Raw genomic sequence first — 21021 nt, forward strand, 5'->3', positions numbered from 1 at the left:
AGACCAGGCTGCTTTATTTTCTCCTAGGAGTTAAAGTCTATTAAAGCCAGTGGCCACCAGATGTACAGTAGATCCCATGTAATATTTTTGTGACTTGCATAAACATGATTAACTAATTAAATGGAATATAACATACTTTTCAACTCAATCATGTATCACTATAAAACTAAATTCTTCATTTAAAATGAGAGAATTCTAGTAATATAAATAATTACTAAAGTTCAAATTTTGATACCTTGATAAATTATATCAAGGCTTAAGGAGACAAAAATCATTAAGTGAACTTTGGTACCTCATTCATGAAACCAATACATGCCATTTTTCTTCAATTTAGATGTAAAGTTTTGTTCTAAATGTTTGTGAATTTATTTGCACAAAGATTCAGGGAAGTACTTACAGTGGAGGAAGATTAAATCTGGCTGAAAGTTGTAGATTGATGAAGGGAATTTGTTAAGAAAACATGCAATAGTAGGAAAGTTGGGCCTGTTCAGAGAACAGTAGTTTGTATGGGGAGGGTGTGGGAGAAAAAACACAGGGCAGACAGGTTGGGCTAGAAATATGCGATGTGAATATCAGAACTGGAAGTTCAAATTTAACATGGATGAAAATGGGAAGAGACTAACGTTTTGTGATCAAGAAGTGACATGTTCAACCCTGGAGAAATAAACATTAATCCAGCCACACTGTGTAGTATGTCTGAAAGGGGTTGAATGTACAGGACATTTCCAAAAGTATTACAAACACATTTAGGTAAGGTATAATGAGAACTGAAATACCCCCAAAGTATAATTATAACTGCAGTTGGACCAACAGTCATTGACGACTCGTTGTCAGGATCAAAAGGAAACCATTCTTCTGACTTGGAATCTGTTCATCTAAGGAACAAAGTCATAGAGCACATTCCCAACAGTACATCCAATACTTGTTTTATCATAAAGTCATCTCTAAAGAGATAGGGCTCCTTGCTGGTGGGGCTCAGTTGGTTGGAGTGTCATGGGTTTGATTCCCAGTCAGGGCACAAATCCAGGTTGTGGGTTCAATCTCTGGTTAGGGTACATTCGAGAGGCAACCAATCAACGTTTCTCTCTAATATCGATGTTTCTCTCTCTCCCTCACCCTAAAATCAATGAAAACATATCCTTGGATGAGGATTAAAAATAAAATATAATAATAATAAAAAATAAATAAAAAGACAGGGCTCCTAGATTCCCTCTGTGCTGTTATATCTTTTGGCAAGTTTATCCAAAAAATGAAAGCTGGCAATAGTCATAAAAGATAAAGAAAAATTAATGACTTGTATATGTACATAAAGGTTGTATATATGTAATGAAATGCCTAATAGAAATGAGGGAGAGAAATCAGTAAACATACACAAGAAAAACAATTAAACCAGCTATTCTGGTGTTTTTCAATAGATTCAAAAGTATGTCAAAAAAGGAAAAAGTGGAGCAAGACTGGCAGTTACTGTTTCATGACATTAATATCTACGTTCTCTTCTTCTTCTATATCTATTTTGTATGCCCTCCTAGGAGCACAAAAGACAACAGTTTTTTATTATAGGAACACTATATCTCCAGAGGAGTCCCTAGCACCCTAGGCTCCCCTGAAAGGTTATGTGTATGTTATGGGGGGAAGGTGTTAAGAAATAGTTGAACCTATCACAAGCTATTAATTAGGCTACATTTTTATTTTTAAATATTTTTTCTTTTTTGATTTTAGAGAGAGAGGAAGGGAGAGGAAGAGAGAGATAGAAATGCTGATGAGAGAGATCATCCATTGGCCATCTCCTGCATGCCCCGCACTGGGGATCAGGTCCACAACCTAGACATGTGCCCTGACCGGGAATCGAACTGGTGACCTCTTGGTGCATGGGTCGACGCTCCACCAGTGAGCCACATGGGCCAGGCTAGTCCTTCAGATTTAAATATTTTGATGGCAGTTTGGACACCATTTTTTGAATTTGACAGGACAAGACAAACTGAAAATCTTAATCTTTTATTCTTATATATACAGAATGTCTACCCTGTGCCACTGTCTCATGAGCTGGGGATTTAAAAGTAAATGAAGACATCAACAATCTTAGAATCTAACACTCTTATGAGGGGGAGGGGTTACCGTGTCCAATTTTACAAGGCTCAGTGAACTGAAGGAATTGGGATACTGCAAAATTGCTACTCATGGGGGTAACATATCAACTGAGCATTTTATATCAGATTATACTATGATGTAATGAATATTATTTTTAAGTTAATTACAACTTAAAATGTGAGTGGTGTAAGCTAATTTCAATGAGGAGGTCAGTGGAGGTGATAACTACAAATCAAGGGTGTACTGTCGACATTTATTGTTACTAACATATACAAAATATCAAATATATTTGTATCATGTTTTCATTTCTAAACTTTATATTCCTAGCTTTTTCCCATATTTTCCATTTTGAAAAAAAGAATCTATAACTTTAAACCTTTTAATGTTGAAAAAGTAACATTTCTATTTTAATTATATTAAATATAGCTTATGAAAATGCAAAGACAATATTCATCCACTGGAAAAATGGCTACTAAAATAGATGAAAGAAATCGAAGTGAATATTCTTTTATTCAATATACATATAAATATAGTTAATTACCTGTAATCTGTTCCATTGACAGCAGTCCAGGTATATGTCCTGTTTCCTTTGTCAATATATCTCTAGAAAAAAAGTTTGACGTAGTTAATCTCACTTTTTAGTCTATGTAAATTTCCATGAAGAGCAAAACATTAGGATCTATTATTCAGTGGTCATTCAACATCCTTTTTCACAAATGTCTGATCTGTTCTATTTTATTTTGTTATAGGTATACGTATGTATAAAGCTAAATTGTAGGACAAAAATAAACATCTACACGATAAATGTTAAGAACTTACAAGTGTACAATCTTAGTAATTAATGCCAAATTATTAATCAAAAAACTTGGAAAACATTTCCTAAAAAATAAACTTTAATAATAAAATAGGACTATGCAATGTTAAATAAGGCTCAGATATTCCAGACTAGAGTATGTTTAAGAGAAATGGTTGTAATGTCAGAAAATTAATGCAGTCAGTTGTCTAGATCCAAAATTATGATTAGCATATTACTGTTCTTATTAAGCCATTATTATAGTTTTGTGTATCATGAGAGACTAATTAGTATCATGAAGGTTGAAAAAAACAATTAGATCTACCAGGGAGAGGAAGTAAAGTGCTAAATAACCTCATGAATATGGTATCTTTCATACACAGCTACTGAATTATAGCAAAGAAATTTTTATTCTTTGTTCCATTAGATATAGTGATGACACAGTTATATTTTTTAATTTTTTAAATTATCTCTAGCTTAATCATCCTCATCAGAACAGTAACATTCACTGAAGTTGTTACTTGCAAGCCTTTGGCAATGAACTAAATACTTTGCAGTCATTGTCTCATTTAATTAACCCACTGGTGTAGATACTATTATTTTCCACAAAATATTGATGAAGAAATAAGTCTTAAAATGACTTTAATTGAAAGGATGAAGGAAAATGTATGATGCCCAAATTATTGTATAATCACTACGCAGTGCTGCCTCTATACACCAAACATCCCTATGACTTTATTTACGTGGATGGAGAGTGGGAGAAGGGATGACCAGAGTACTGAGAAGGTTTTGAACTAGTAAAATTCTTAAAATAATTAAAAAATAATAATGTTTACATATTGTTACTACTAAAAAATATGGCCAACTAGTGCTGTTCAGCAAATTATAAAACTAGTATAAAAATAGTATCAAATTAAGGAAACATACAAGATAATATATTTTCACTATCAGTAATAGATAAACTCTGTGGTTAATATTGATCATAAAGAGGAAAATATCAGAGTGATTTAATAGAAACAAAATCGATTTCTAAGTTGAGAAAGAATGTGCACATCAGAGATCTGGTTGGGGGAACAATATGGGAAAACTGTCAGAAATAGTACATGGTAGACATTGCTCCTCTGAGGAATGGAGAGGTACACAGCACAGCTCAGGTCTGAGTAAATAAAAGTGAAGTTTCACAAAGACTGAAATTGATACACACCTCCCCCATGTTCTTGTAATGAGGACTCCTAATGATATTAAAATGAGGAAAGCTACGTGAAAATGAAGATCTTTACTACATTTTACGAAAAGATCTGAGGAATTCAGGAGAAATTTTACATTGAAAAAGCATGACATATAGGTAGGTTTAACTTAAATTTCCAGGCTCAAAAGCTTCTGAGTTCTATATTTTTTTCAAATGCTCAAAAATATGAATGTGTATTTACTCCACATGTGACTATGAACAGATAAACACACTCCTGATATAAAGAGTTCTTCCGTGTCAGTGGAATAATAATAAACAATAGAAGTTTATTACTTATTTGTACCAGTGATTTATGGGGATAGCTGTGTTATCTCCTGATTTAATTTTAATTTAAATGCAGAGCAATTATTATAAAGTGTATAAATAGTATACTAAAATAAATCAAGCCAGAAACAAGTAAACAAACAAAAAATGTTTTAAAACCCCAAATAAATATATAGAATGTAATAATTAGAACATCTGCATTACATTGTGCTTTATTTCTTATAATGATCAAAATGAAGGCATAAAATATTTTCAAGAACATATCATTAATATAAGAATACATCAAGAAACCCAAAGCAACATTATTTTATAAAAACTAAGGAGTTAAAATTTTTATTGAAAATATCCCTACAACAGAGTACCTTAATTTTTTTTGCTTATTGAGACATCCCTGTTTTATAAATAAATGTTGCTTTGATAGACAAAAACACTAACTACCAATATCAATTATTAACATATATATTTATTTAAGAATAAGCCTGACAATTCTTACCTCATCTTGAGATTTAACCAGCGTTCTGAATGTTTTTTCTCCACTTTCTCCATCTATCATTTTATTGCGAATCTAAGGAAAAAGGAACAATTACTTTATTGCAGGAACTAATTTACATACAAAAGTATGATTATTAAAATATATCTTATTTCAGAACAAATTGAATAAAAATAGTTTTACTAGTATTTGGTGCTATTCTCTGGGAATATTCTTTCAAAAGCTACCACATTATAGTCATTTTATATCAATTAAAAAAATAAAAACACCCTTAATATAAATATTTTCAACCAGTCATTAATTTTTGAAATGTAATCAATAAAAGAGTCACCAATTACTTTATGGGATTGAGTAAGGGGAAACTGAGATTTCAGCAAAGTTAAATAATCATTACAATTACTCCAAGACATGATAGTCCAAAGACTAAGCTCCTTACTATGTATGACACGCTCCTACTCTATCACATCAAATCTTTTGCAACAAATATTCTTTAATCACCTAAAACATCTCAACACCATGCCTTGGCCCAGGATAATTATAATAAATAAATTCTATTGCACAATGAGGGAATACGTGTGTAAAATGTGTAAAGCAAGAACAAATTAAAACACACTTTGACAAGTTATGAAAGAAACATGGTGGCCTTGGCATAGATAAGAGAAGGAATTAATCCATCTGAAAGAATCTTAAAATCCTCTGCTCTGGAGTGCAACAGCCTGGTTCAAAACCTGGCTCTGCTGCTTACTAGCTGAGTAACAGGAAACATGCTCCACAATTTAAACACTTTGTGCCTCATATATCATTAGTACAACAGGTACAATAATGGTAATAATAATAATAATAATAATTTGAAAGGCTATTGAGAATCCATGACTGACATATATCATGTATTTAATATAATACTATTATGATTAATGATTATCCTTATCCTGATGGAAGACTCTCTCAGAAAAAGTGACATGCAATTTTGATTTTGAAACAAAATAGAAAATTTCTGAGTAAAGAGTACTAAGATAGCCCTGGCTGGTATAGCCCAGTGGTTACAGCATCAACCCTTGGACCAAAGGGTCGAGGGTTCAATTCCTGGTCATAGGCACGTACCTGGGTTGCAGGTTCAATCCTGGCCCTAGTCAGGGCACGTGCATGACACAACCAGTCCATATGTCTCTCTCTCCCTCCCCCCTCTTCTACTCTCTCTAAAAAATCAATGGAAAAAATATCCTCAGGTGAGGATTAACAACAAAAAAACAAGTACTAAGACAAATGTGTCAGCTTCCCTGTGCATGCTGCTCACTGGGTAGTCAAATAGATCCCCTCCATCTTTTCCAGATCAACATCCTCCACATATATGGCTTTTTATTGAAATTTACATGTTTCATTTATATTGAAACACTTAATATATCTCTACCTGTGAAATGAGAAAGAAACAAACTAAGGTCACACCCAACTTAAAATATTTATTTCTTTTCATATGATCTTTTGGATAAGTGAGCCCAGGACCTAGAATTTTTTAAAGACAAAAACATCTAAATTTGTGTATACAGTACCGGAGAGAGCACCCAACACAATGCAGCTGGTCAACATATACTTGTGGAATGGGTGATTCAGCATTTGACCTGAGGCCTACTGATTACACTCACCTCCACTTTAATATCATTCTCTAATTCTGCATCAAGGAAATCCAAAGTTACTGGCTCCTGAGATTTGGGGTTCTACACAAAAAATAATAATAACTGAGCAAATGTGACATTGTAAAATGATGCTATGTATTGAATAATTCAATTAATATTTAAATATAAAATTAATCTGTAAAAGTTACTTACCTAAGGTATAATAAACCGCTGACAAAAATAATTATATAAAGGTATATTCTCTCATATCTATATTTTAAAAGGATACGAATTTGAGCTTTAAGTACAGCAACTTTTAATTAATCACCAGCTGAAGACAGTATTTTGAGTGCTGTGTTAGATACTACATTTAGAATCACAAGTTCTGGAGGAAAATGGCTTCTGAAGATCCACTCACAATTTTATTCTTTAATTAGGATGATGGAAAGGAGCAAAATATAGCCAGATGGATAACATACTTAGCAATATAACAAAGGAAATACATCAATAATATCCCTTCCTATTTGTATCTATTAAGAAATAAGAAATTAAGTGAAGGGAAATATTTTTAAAACTATGTTTGAATTTGTTAAGCAAAACAATCTCTTTTAAACATATTTTTCCTTTTTAAAATGCATAAACATGCAAATTTGCTTCAGGTACTTAAATCTCAGAAGTTTTACATATATTTTAATAAGTCAGATTAAGTACATTTTATAAGATAAAATGTGTGGCTGTCATAAGAATTTTAATAAAAATTAGCTACTGTAATTGAAGCCTAACCAGAATAATAACCCTGAGTTAACCAAATTCTATTGCCTGTTTTAACATCTCTGAAGGCTACTTCCTGCTGCTGTCCAACAATAAATAATATTCACTGTGGAACAAGAAAGACTCTTTACTTATTTATATAAATGAATCAAAATAAAAGTTAAGCCTGGCAAATTTACCTATGACATTTTTTAAATGTGTCAATTATAAAATGAAAACTTACTAAACCATTTGATAAACAAAGATATACTGATTCTCTTATAACACTTGCCAAGTAATGCAACATGCCATAGTAGAATGTCAAAGTTCACAAGAATAATAAAATCGTAATAGGTGTCTACAAGGTTATAGTTGCAAAATTTTAGAAACCTGATATTTAATGTTTCATAAAATATTACTAAACTATGATAGTTAATTAGAAGTAATATCTACAAACAATGCTGTATTAGTGCAAGGTCACTGGAATTTTAATAATTTCAGTCTCACAGGCTCTTCAAAAATATATTGAGATCATCACTATATTAAAGACTGTTTTAGGAGGACTGACTACCCAAGACAATACCGATAATTAAAATGTACTGAAATTAACCATATCTTATTTATCACAAGTGATGATAAATAAGTACACATGGCATGTATTAATTTATAATTATACCAAAAATGCCTTCCTTTAAAGAGTAACTCCATTTAAACGATGAAAATTTATGATTCCCATGGGTTTTGATAAATGAGGATTTTTTGAAAGGCAAGTTTACAAAAATAATCTCAACTCTGGCAATTTTATTGAAAAAATAAGTATTAGATAGTTCAATACTGACCATTGTTTGGACAGCACCTTATTGCCTCAGAAGCATATCATTGGTTTGAAATGTCACATATTTCATAAGAAGAAAATAAAAATCAATGTTGAAAATAATTCTAATCCTTTAAAAAAAAAAAAAAAAACTGAGAAAGCCTCTAACAAAAGGATTCTCTATAGTTGAAAATATTACTCAGAATTGATCAAAGTCCCATGAAATAAATGATCTTCACACAAACTCCAACATACCAGCATTAAAATTTTAATAAACTCACTGCAAAACAAACTCAAAACAATCAATAACATAAATAAGAATATTATCTTACATGCAATGGATAGTACATAGCATGACCAGACCCAAACAGCATGCATGGAGGAGGCATTATCAGGAAGAATTGGCAATATGAAGATGATGTCCCAATCCAACATATAAAGACACAGAGAAGAAAATGAAATCATGAAAGAAAAATGTCAGTGAGTAACTTGTACTATTTAAATGGCAATCTGGCTGACCATTTTTTAAAAGATCTATCATAGGTACAGTTATTAAAAAATGCAAAAGCAATATCTTCTAATAAGAAAGCACCAAAAGAGGCTTGAGAACTGGAATCAAGTTCCTCCACTCCCAATACTTTTGTTTGATATTTTAAATATCTAACATTTCTGATTTGTAAAATTTGAATATCAACTGACAGAATAACCGTGAAATTTGTGGAACTAAAATAAAAAACAATGTTGTTAACAAATTTTAAGTGGAAATAATTAGTAGTTAGTATTATTAAAAATACTACATACGTAGTTCAAAAAATATTCCCAAAATTCAGAAGTCTTGTGTGGTTGCTAGTTTGCCATTTGGGGTTTCCTTAAAGGAAAACAAAAATAAAACAAACCACTTTTAAGGTTGATTATTTCTAAATTATATCATAATATTTACATGCAATATATGAAAGTACTACAAAAATAAAAGTTCACTAAGATGTACATGACTGCTAAGATAATACACAAAAACATGCAAGAGTAACATAAAACAATTTATTACATCAAGAAAAGACATAAGTGTAATTTTAACCTCCATAGGAATCATAAAAGAATAAAGCCTGATGCAACGACATGAAATTCAAATTGTCATGGAATTTGAGAGGTAGAAGGGAACTGAAGCTACTAATCCAGAGGCTCTGTACTTTAGAACAACCTGGATTGGTTTAAAAACTAATCAGAAGCCTGAATTCCATCACTGCCCAATCAAATACGGATTTTCAGGAAATGGAGCCTGAAACTGATACACATATTTAATTTCCTAGGCAGATATACTGTGTGAGGTAAAAACAATTATTAGTTCATTCCTCCTGTATTTCAGATGAAACGAATGAAGTACTATGGGGTTTAGTGACTCAAGTTTATAGTGCTAGCTGTAGGTGGACCCAAACTAAAACTCATTTCTACTAATTCATATCTCAGTGATTTCTTCCTAATATCATACTACCTCTCTATTACAAATGCTGCTTGACTTATGTCCTGATAAACCTTGCATGAATTGAAAATCATGTTAACTTGAAAAGTATTTAATACACCTAACCTATGGAGCACATAGCTTTGGCTAGCCTGCTTTAAACATGCTCAGAACTCTTTCCATTGCCCAGCATCATGAGAGAGTATCCTACCACATATTGCTAGCCCAGAAATAGATCAAAATTCAAAATACGATTTCTACTGAATGCATATTGCTCTCGCACCATTGTAAAGCCAAAAAATCGTAAGCAGAGCCATCATAATTCAGGTGCCATCTGTATTTATGTCACCAACTTTCTTTTCTAAGAAATAATAAAACCCTAATTCATACTGAACTTTCTTTAAAATAATAATTTTTTTTTTTACTAAACTGCAGGAAGTATCCTTTTACGTAAATTATTTTTAGGGTGCTTAAAGAATATGCATATAATAAAGTTTAAACTTTGTTGCCAATAGAGAAAAAAATTTGCAATGAGTTTGCCAAGCAATAACAATTCCCAATGTTTATTTGTAATTTTAGACATCTTTAATTAGTTGAAGGGAAATTTCTCTAACTTCTAATCTAAAAGTACACTTTTAGAAATAAAAAAAATTGGCTTAAATTCTATGGCTTATAGAAATTATCATATCAGAACAGTATTTTTATTTCCACTGAGAAGTTAATTTTACAAACAAATTGTTAGGATTACATGGATTTGATACTAATTTCACAATATTTAATAAATTTATTTTTAGAAGCCATCTGATTATGATTATGCTGATTGTTAACATTATTATTACATAATTTGCTAGTAATTTTTAGTTAGCCAATGCATACCCTCTGCCATCATTAATAACATTTTTGCTCCAACATATTGAGAAATGATGCTCATCTCCATCTCATGCTCTGGAAGCTTGATGTCAAGAAAGGCAGCATTAATTATATGCTTTTAGAAAGAGAAGCTTAATTTCAACGCCAATTTAGCAAATTTGAAGGCATTGCTAATTTCATTCAGTTACCTGAACATTGGGCCTCCTTTTTCTTAAATTAATTGTTGGTATACCTACACCAATAGGCTAAAGCAACAGAAAGACGGTAATTCATCATGCCACATCTCAACATAGGTAAGTGTTCTATACTATAATCACTTTGGGTCAGATATTTTTCCTGGATCAAAAACAGGTATCAAAGAGTTCATGAAGAGGCCCTGGCCATTTGGGCTCAGTGGTTAGAGCATTGGCCTGCGGACCAGAGAGTCCCAGGTTCGGTTCGCATTAAGGGCACATACCTTGGTTGCAGTTTGTCCCTGGCCCCAGTTGGGGTCGTGTGGGTGGCGACCAGTCGATGTGTCTCTCTCACATGGATGTTTCTCTCTCTTCCCTCATCTCTCCCTCCCACTCTATCTGAAGATAAATGCAAAAAAAATGTCCTCAAGTGAGGATAAAAAAAAATCCATGAAGAGTCAATAAATAAAAAGACGTTTAAAAATATGATTAGTAAATAAAAATATGTGTGGTTTTGTTTTGTTTTTCCCTAAATGACTATTGATATTCTCCTTTTCTTCTTGGAAAACAGTGAGGAAGTGGGAAGTGAGAAGGATGATTTGTCTCAGACAACTTTTATGCTGATTGAAAAAAAGGAATTTATAGAATTTACATAATTAAAATGTGTTAAAATTATAAATATTATAGGATATTAAAAAGTCTTAATCTTAACCCTTAAAATGTGTGCCTTTGTTTTCTGAAGTGATATCAAATGCTATATCTTTGGAACTAATAGAGAATTCAGTCATAACACTATAGATTTATTTTAAATATTGACTTCTAAAACAGAGTATGCACAATTTCCTTTACAATAAACATTTCTTAAGACTGATCAAAATGAGTTATCTAATATGTACACCTAATCTGATTATTTTAATGAAACAAAATGGAAAAAATTAGACTTTGACCTTGTTAAAGGATTATGGGTACTATGGGAATATAACATTATTTTCCTTTTTTTTCCCTACTGGTGAATTGCTGATGAAAAAAAAAAAAATAGAATTTTGTTAGTATACCTGCTGTTACTGCAATGGTCCTTTGTATTTGTCAATTAAAAAAAAAAACTTGTATTATATGCTATATTATCTTCTTATGAGTTTCTTATATCTATCTCTATCATCATCCACAAAATATAAATCATAAAGTATAACTTGTTAATGATGAGAACTCACAAGCATGAATTTAAGAAAAAAAATACATTGATTGTTCAACAATATTTATTTTTAATGGTTTCTAAAATAACATTTTCCTAAATGTCATTCTGTTACATACTTGCTTTTAATAATTTCCTATATAAAAATATGAAAAACTGTCCCTGGCCAGTGTGGCTCAGTTGGTTGAGTGTCCTCCTGTGCACCGAGTGGTTGCCAGTTTCACTCTCAGCTGGGGCACATGCCCAGGTTGCAGGCTCGAGCCCAGGTAGGCAGCATGCAAGAGGCAGTGGATGGATGTTTTGCTCTCACATTGACATTTCTTTTTCTCCCTCTCCCTTCCTCTCTAAAAAAAAAATCAATAAACTATTCTAAAAAAAAAAATTAAAATGAAATGCTAATATAATCCCAAAAAAGAATTATCTAGCATACCAGGGCTATAATAAGGATTTCTATGGAATTCATATTTTTATGTTTATTAATTTTAGTAAATTAATCCAAATATGAGCCAAATATATGTTATCAGTCAAATAGTAATAAATTGTTTTCTATATAAACATTGGTGTTAGTAGAAGATATAGAAAAGGGGAAAATCTTTTTCGAATTATTAGGTCTAATTGATGGATTTTTATATATATTTAATATGTGCCTTATTCTCATTATTCTTTTTATTAGTTTGTTTATGATATATTTTAGTTCCTCTCGGGGAAGGGATTAAGACCTACAATCATAAAAATAGGGATCCTTCATACCCTTCAGCACATTATATTGTTATTGCTTTTACATCACTTTAATTATGGTAACATCATATAAAATATACTGAATATACAAACCAAAAATAATGTCACAATTTTTTTAAATCTTAAAAAGTTTTAAAAAGATAAAAATGTTCAGCTATGCAAGATCATAGAATGTTTAGCCAATCTTAAACAAATCTATTAAGAGGAATTTAACATGACATGTTTATAAAGAACTCTGATAGACTAATAATCATGTGAGAAATGCCTATACCACCACATGTACAATAAGATAACAACTTTAAAAATAATGCAGGGTGATTACTAGCTACATTAGGTTGCAAATATTTAGATCATGAAGAAATGTATGGAAATAAGTTCCAAAGTGAGAAAATTAGAATAGATATTAATTATAACCATTTACTTTGTTTTTGCATTCAATATTATTGAATTATTATTATTGACTTGAATAATATTTAAATGACTCAACTTTATGTGTGTATGTGTATGCGTGTGTGCACACCTATTTGTGTATGTCCTAAAATATCACTAATATTAAATAGTCATGACTGGAGAAGAAGGTAGTACGCATACGTCTATATATATTTCTCTCCAGCATAGTTTAAAGTATGTTCAGTATTATCATCAAAGTTAACAACTTGAAGATACCTATAAAGTACAATTATAAGATTTTACCCTACCTGTGAGTATTAATGAAAAGTAAAATAAGTGGACCAGATATTTAAGAATATACTTTATATTTCAGAAAAACCGACATAAAGACTAGGATGAAATGGTTTATCTAAGGAATTTCATCACTTCCCAATACCTCACTGAACAATAAATACTTCCCATTTCTGAAGTTCATCCAATGGAGTTTTAGTTATTAAATGGCATACATATTTTTACAAGTCTGTTCAAAAGCAGGGGAAAAAATACTCTTGGAGATGAAGGAGAGAGATAATTACCAGAAAAAAGGGGCAACAAAAAAATGGGGCCTATGCATTGAGGAACATTACTTATATTTATCAGGTCCCCACCACGGTGGGGCAATCTCTTCCCATGTTACAGCCTTAAACCAAGTCCCAAATGGGAAGTGTGGAACTCAAGCACAGGTGGTGATAACTACTGTCTTTAAGATAAGAATACTGGTTAGCTAAACACTGGATAGCTACATTGGTAAGAGAAAATGAAAAGTGCTTTTACACTTTGATATATTATAAACTATGGTATTGTCATCTATTAAACATTACAGATATAATAATGTTCCTTTCTACTTAGTGCTATATAGTAAATTTTAAAATGACAAACCTATTAAGAACATTAATCAGTAATTTTACAGGATACTAATCACTATAAACAAATAATATACATACCTTTGGCTGAAGATTTGGATGTAATAAAACATAACCATTAGGGTCAATTGCAAAATAATAGCCATTGGGGCACAGCTGGAAACAAAAAACAACAAAATAAAAAACATTAGATAGAGATCCCCCTAAGTCATAATCAGAAATCCTCATTCTCTCTTTTTCTCTTTTTCTTTAACAAGTCTTAAATACACAATTTATTTTTTAATTAATTTATTTATTTTTGTTATAGATGTTTCTGCTTTTTTCCCATTGACACCATCCTCCCTACCCTCCACCCCCCACTCCCCACTCCAAAGCATTGCTGTCTATGTCCACTGGTTACACATACACGCATGTCAGTTCTTTGGTTTATCTCATCCCTCCCCCCACCCTCTGCCTCTGAAGTTTGTCAGTCTGAACGATACTCCTTTCAGCATGAAGAAGTATAACATATCTTTATTTTTTTATTTTAAGAATCCTCTTAACAAACATTTAGATTCTTTACTAATACAACTACAAATAATTTTTGAGCTTATGGACAAGTGAAATTAGCACAGCATTTTAAAATAGAAAAGATACCAAAAGGGTAAATTGCATCTTACTGTAAAACGTGGTGTTAGCCTTTTAATATCTTCCAAAGACACATCAACTCCCATCACACCAAGAATCAGCTGGTTCTATAAGGCAGCAAAAGGTAGTGTGTTTTATACCAAAAATTTACATATTTCTACACAATTATTATGTTATTCATCCCTTTGCTTGACATAGTTGTATGACATACTAGCTCCAATTATATATATGGCCATATATATATATGGCATTTTCGGTATCAATTTGCAGTGATTTTCAGCTCTAGTTGTTTATCACAACTTCATCACTTATTATTTAACTTAAAAAATAAAATACTGATGACTAAAGTTAAAAACTTTTAAATATATAAAAATGTATTTGCTACCTCTTGTACTTATTACCCCTGACATTTAACGTTATTGCTACTGTACAGTCAGCAGCTGTCGCTCTGTGAGTGTGTCTATATATGTGAGCGTAGGCTGACTTGTTGTGTTCTATCATGAAGAAATCACAAAAATGTCTAGCTCACAGATATTGAGTGATATGGAATGAGAAAACTACAGATTTTTACTGTTGATAGTATCTATATATTTGTAACTATCTTGAAAAGTATGTGACTTTATTGGTAATAAAGAAGCAGAAATCCTCAAAACACTGTTTCAGCTTACTGGTAATTCCCTATAAATACCAAAGAATGGGCATCACAGTTTTAGTTGCAAGTCAAGGAGGCTGTTTGTAAAACTGTTATCATAATATTCTATGGGACATAAAAATGGAAACAGTGTTAAAATTTAAAATCAGGAATTTTTGTTTTATATAGAATTATATAAATTACAAAATAAATTGAAATGTTGCAAAGAAAAGTATAAAATTCAGTCTATAGTTATTATAAGAACTTTAAACTTTGTGTGGGTGCACAGAGAATGAGAAAGTTATGTCAACAAATATGCTTTTTTCTGTGAACCATTCTCAAATTAAAGCAATCCTTATACAGTCCATATGAGGAGATAAGAATAACTAGTTTGTGAGTTATGACAGTATGATCCACAGATATTTAAGAATGGTAATGGACCTCTAAAGAGGAACAACCAATGTTTTCCATGGCTACATTATTAAAATGAAGAGCTCAACTGAAATTTATAATAACTAACTAAATAAATAATAACTATCCTGGCCGGTGTGGCTCAGTGGTTGAGCTTCGACCCATGCACCAAGAGGTCATGGGTTTGATTTCCGGTCAGGGCACATGCCCAGGTTGGGGGCCCAATCCCCAGAGGGGGGCATGCAGGAGGCGGCCAATTGATGTTCTCTCTCATCGATGTTTCTCTCTCTCCCTCTCCCTTCCTCTCTCTCTAAAATCAATAAAGAAAAATAAATAAATAAACAAACAAATAAAAAGTGTTATAGGCTTCATTATACAATAAACTGGAAATAAATGTCCCTCAAATCAAGAATGTCAACCAAACTGCAAAATGAATATTTAATATTCTCTGGCATTCTTAAATTCCTTTTGATTCAAGCTAAGAAAGAAGAATACAATCCTTCTTTTAAATCAAAAGTATTTAAAAAAATAAGAAGTGGAAATTAACAAGTACAAGATACATTTTTTTAGAACTATAAGTGGATAGCATTTTATTGCATTGACAATATGCCAATGCTATAGAAATAAAAGAGTTTTACAAAACTCAAGTATTTTTCCTGAACCTCAAAGACAGAATAAACATTTTACTTAAATCAGACCCTTCAGGTACATGACAATTAAAGAAACAATTATTTGAATGGGAGTCAGAGGAGGAACAACTCATTAAATATACCTATGTACACCTCACACAGACATCACCATGATTTTGTTTGGATTTTCTTTCTGAACTCCATGAATATCTTAGATGCATTTTTAAAATGTACACACAATAGTACTGCCCATTTATCATGTAATTATTCCCAGAGTCTGAACTTGTGTTCTCATCAGGTCATAATTACAGCGAGTTAAGCTGAATCTTGTCTCTGGGGAAACAGAGAACTTGACCTGCATTTCCTTTTCCCAGGTGGTTATCACATAAGCAGCTGTTGCCTTTCACTTCCGGCCTCCCAGTCAGTTACACTGTATGTACTTCCTTATAGAAATATCTTATCCACAGTAAGCTTCAACGTCATAGTTTATCAGTTATTATTATTAAATTTATCAATTAACTTTTAACCTTTAAGTTTGTCTTATTTTCAACTTGGCCAGTTATATTGAAGACCGGAAGAGTTCCAGTAATGACAAGTCCCAGTTCCTAAAAATAGATTCAGAGAGAAAAGGCAAATTAAAATGACAAGTTAAACTCTGTTATACTGCATTGGTCTTTGATATCTGACACTGTATTTTATACTACATAAAGAGCCACAAAAAACTAAAAGATTTTGAAAGATTATTTTTCCAAAAGATCAATGAAAATGTCTTAGAAATAATCAAGATCTTTTAGGCCACTATTGAAGCATAAAACATCTAAAGTATTACTTTATGCGAGCACTGCAAATTATTTATTTTAAAAATCAACTGACACTAAACATTTCAGTAGCCCTGCCCCTCCACTCTTTTCTTTATGGATAGTTCACCTAAGATCAGAGGCCTCCATGAACAGAGTGATACTAAAATATTACATACTTCAAATGATTTATTTACCTTCCTTTGTTGTAGATTTATTCTTAATTTTTTTTGTGTGCAAGCCCAATACTTCACATTAAATCAAAAATGTGTAGCAGAACATTATAAATTGAGGAAACATGTTACTGATATTGCATTTCTAGGATATTCTTGGTATTCAAAAGAAGCAATATTGCTTCTAAATACCCTCCAAAATAGAGTCATTTTTACAAAGTAAAATGATGTAGACTAGAAAGTTCAAAGCATAAAATATGGAAGAGAAGTCATGTAGCAGTTTATTATAACAATAATAAATCAGTATGTAGATAATGTCATATATTAAATGAGTCCGTGGATTAGTCCAAATAAACTGATTTTCAAGTCAGAGGTTGCCTTTTCTTTATTACTGCCATCTGCAGCAACTAAATCTCTATCTATCTATCTATCTATCTATCTATCTATCTATCTATCTGGACATAGATATAGATATAGACATATATTTTCTTACCACTATTTCATGTCAAACACTATTTTAAGTCACCTTTTAAATAATTTTTAAATTGTTGAAAATTTTGAATTTGCTAAGCTGAGAAAATAGTGAATGATGTTAGTGAAAAATATTAGTGAATCTTCTTGAGAATAATCACCCTCAATTCAAATCCCCTGACCCCTGTTCTCATTCCAGAAACAGCAAGGTCTCATGGAGAAAATGTCTCAGGCTATAGTTTAAAATTGTGCATGTGGGAGGCACAAAAGCAATGAAAACGAATCAAGTGAAGAAGGACAATCATAGAGAGGCTTTCAGCTGAATAAGATGCCACATTTTTTGGGACAAATAAAATTAACGACACAACTACACATAGTTGGGTGCATGATGATGTACACAAGAGCTTTCTATTTAGTCCTAAGCAAAAACATTTGACAATAACAACATCCTTAATTAATATGCACAATGGAAATGTTTCACTTCAATCAAGTCAAGATTACAGATAATTCATAAAACTAGTACCCAAAAGATAATTAATTGAAGATTTCTTTTGGTGAACTTTCTATTTGAGTTATAATTATATGCATAGTCTAATGCATACTACCATATATATATATATATATATATATATATATATATATATATATATATACACATACATACACACACACACATCTATAAAAAATATAGTATATATGGGTATATCATTTCCTTTGGATCATTTTTGCATTTGTATAGAGTACCCTAATTAGCGTATAAATTGTGTTCTAAAATGAGATACTAGACTGATATATTAAATAAATTCATGGATAAACTCATTGGTATCCAACTTTCATTTTCTCCCTCATTTATAAAGCAGATAAAAAATTGCACTCTATCCTTTGGCACTGTACAAGTCCCTAGAGAATTAATAGGAGAAATAAAACAATATTTCTGCTCTCCTGGAATGTATTTCGTATTTATTACCTAGAGCCCAGTTCTTTTTCTCCCTCACTCTTTTTATACAAAGAACCTTGTTTTAGCTCTCAAATAAAATGAATCCTCCACAATATTGTCCCAGTCTTGTTTCTGTCCTTACCTCCCATTATGTCCAGTGACTGCGGTGTCATTCCTTCAATACACCCAGCACTTCTGCAACGTTCATACTGCGCCCCTGTGTGGTTTGTTGCTCATCGCCAATTATAGAAACCTAACCTGAAGTCCTAAATCAGCTAACATGGCACCATCTTTCCAACCTCATCCTGCTTCATCCCCAAATATATGGCTTCTTTCTTCTGAATTTCCAGAGCTCTTTTTATTTGCTCATTATATTTGTTATACTTTTGTCTTGGAACATTTTTACCTTTTTCTTCTAAGTACAACTGTTATTTTCACCAGCATGTATTTTGAATCTGCTATGTGCAGAGATGATAAGTAAATAATTAGAAATACAAGATGGGTCACTTTTCATTTTAAAGTCAGTAAAAAGAATATTCTATGTGGTCCTGGCCAGTGTGGTTCAGTGGTTAAAGCATCGGCCCACTCACCAAAAGGTCACAAGTTTGATTCCCCATCAAGGCCATGTATCTGGGTTGCAGGTTCGATCCCTGGTCCCCGTGGGGCCATGTGTTGGTGGCAAACGATCAATGTGTGTCTCTCTCACATCAATGTTTCTCTCTCTCCGCCTCTCTTTTTCCCCTTCCCTCCCTTCCACTCTCTCTAAAAATCAATGGTAAAAATATCCTCGAGTGAGGATTAAAAAAAATAAAAAAGAATACTCTTTGTGGTCTTAACACTTAGTTTCCGCTTATAGAACAGCATATTTAGAACCAAAATTTATTCCTAATGTCATTTGTGCTATCAGTGAGAACCTTACCAACAATGCACACATGTTGGTTAATTAACTTCTGGTCACAGGAAATACAACAGGGCATAATTATTGACTCCTCCTATCATACTTTGTACTGTGATGGATTTGGGAAAGTGAAAGATTTGACCACAGCTTTAGATGACCAGGTGACCTTAAATAAATATGTGATGTCAAGAGGGAACATGACAGAAATTTTAACTAGCGCCTGAGGTAAGCAAGCTTCACTTTATCTGTCTTAGCATGCAAGGCTGCTGCTAATAGTGCCTATTTTTCTTCTAACTTCCTGTATATGTTTATTTTACTAGAACCAAATGATAAGTAATTTTAAGTGGGTTGCATTTTGCCCTTTGGGTTCATCATTGCATTCAGAAAAGTAGAATCAGCATAAATTAAATTTCAAGTAAGAAAAAGGTTATTGAATCAGCATGCACTTTTCAGAGCTTAGAATTTTGATTCTCTCTAATATATTACATTAGTAAAATCATTAATAAAGTCTTATTAAGATTAAGCATGTGAATATATCTTAACTATGATAATTACTCTCTATAACTTCCATATCAGGAAAGAAAAAATGACATTAAAACAAGATTTCTCAAATTCAGACCTACTCACATTTTGAGCTGGATGATTCCTTGTTGTGTGTGCCTGGTGGGGGGTGGGGAGCTCTCGTGTGCATCTGGGACATTTAGCAGCATGCCTGGCCTCTATCCATTACCTGCTAGTAGCAACCCCTGTAAAGCACAGGCATCATGCTGGAAATACCTATAGGTATTTCCCAATGACCTGTGAAGGGCAAAGTCACCCACAGTGGAGAACCACAATCTGAAAGTATAATTGAATACCTGTACTATAATTTTAATTGTGAAATGAACGATGTAACATGTTTCTGTTATTTCACACCAGATTTGATCACCTCCATGGCCTACTTTCATAAATATCTGGGATTGGCCTAAAGCAAGAGATTATACATGAAGAGGTGATCAGGTTTGTGATGAATGCAGGATAAGGTATGATTTTTGCCTAACTGCATGTACCTCTGAGTTTTGTTGGATCTGGCTTGCTTCTGCTAGGGAAAGTCTACTTTGAAAATACTTCAGCCCTGGCCGGTTTGTCTCAGCGATTATAGCACTGGCCCGTGGACCAGAGAGTCCTGGATTCAGTTCCCACTAAGGGCATGTACTTCGGTTGCAGTTGTCCCCGACCCCGGTTAGGTTCATGTGGGTGGCAACCAGTCGATGTGTCTCTCTCACATCAATGTTTCTCTCTCTCTCTCTCTTCCCACTCTCTCCGAAGATAAATACAAAAGTGTCCTCGGGTGAGGATAAAAAAATTTTTTTTTAAATACTTCGAAAGTCTTATTCAAAACCTGTAGTAATAGGTACTAATTCATAAGACTTTCAGCATTTTTTTTAACACAGATATTAAAATAGTTACTGAAATGCCCATAAATTCAAGGGTGGAAATTTTATATTCTCAATTCTCTACTGCACACAGTATAGCTTATGTAAATTATGTAAAAAGTTTGTTGTATTCTAGTAAAAAAAGTTGTGATAGAAGGGTTTTTAGAATGGTTTAACGAAGAGGAAAAGAGAATTGTCACCTACAAAGAAGTCAGCTGACTGCTTTTCTTGTAACAGTTTTTAGTTGAAAAGC

General features: G+C 32.3%; 1 protein-coding gene across 3 annotated transcripts in view; it reads right to left on the minus strand.

Moving 5' to 3' along the window:
• The window catches only part of CACNA2D1 (calcium voltage-gated channel auxiliary subunit alpha2delta 1), a 509634-nt gene that overhangs the window by 49022 nt on the left and 439591 nt on the right, over positions 1-21021 (minus strand). Inside the window, exons 16-22 of one of the 3 annotated variants that reach the window (XM_036247165.1) lie at positions 16605-16682; positions 14439-14513; positions 13861-13935; positions 10573-10629; positions 6525-6596; positions 4888-4959; positions 2630-2691 (exon numbers count right to left, since the gene is read on the minus strand). In XM_036247165.1, the coding sequence (XP_036103058.1) occupies positions 2630-2691; positions 4888-4959; positions 6525-6596; positions 10573-10629; positions 13861-13935; positions 14439-14513; positions 16605-16682 (491 nt within the window). The remainder of the gene's footprint in view (positions 1-2629; positions 2692-4887; positions 4960-6524; positions 6597-10572; positions 10630-13860; positions 13936-14438; positions 14514-16604; positions 16683-21021) is intronic. The other 2 variants (XM_036247167.1, XM_036247166.1) reach the window with 2 other exon arrangements.

Source organism: Molossus molossus, unplaced genomic scaffold (assembly GCF_014108415.1).
Source record: "Molossus molossus isolate mMolMol1 unplaced genomic scaffold, mMolMol1.p scaffold_m16_p_7, whole genome shotgun sequence".
NCBI lineage: Eukaryota > Metazoa > Chordata > Mammalia > Chiroptera > Molossidae > Molossus > Molossus molossus.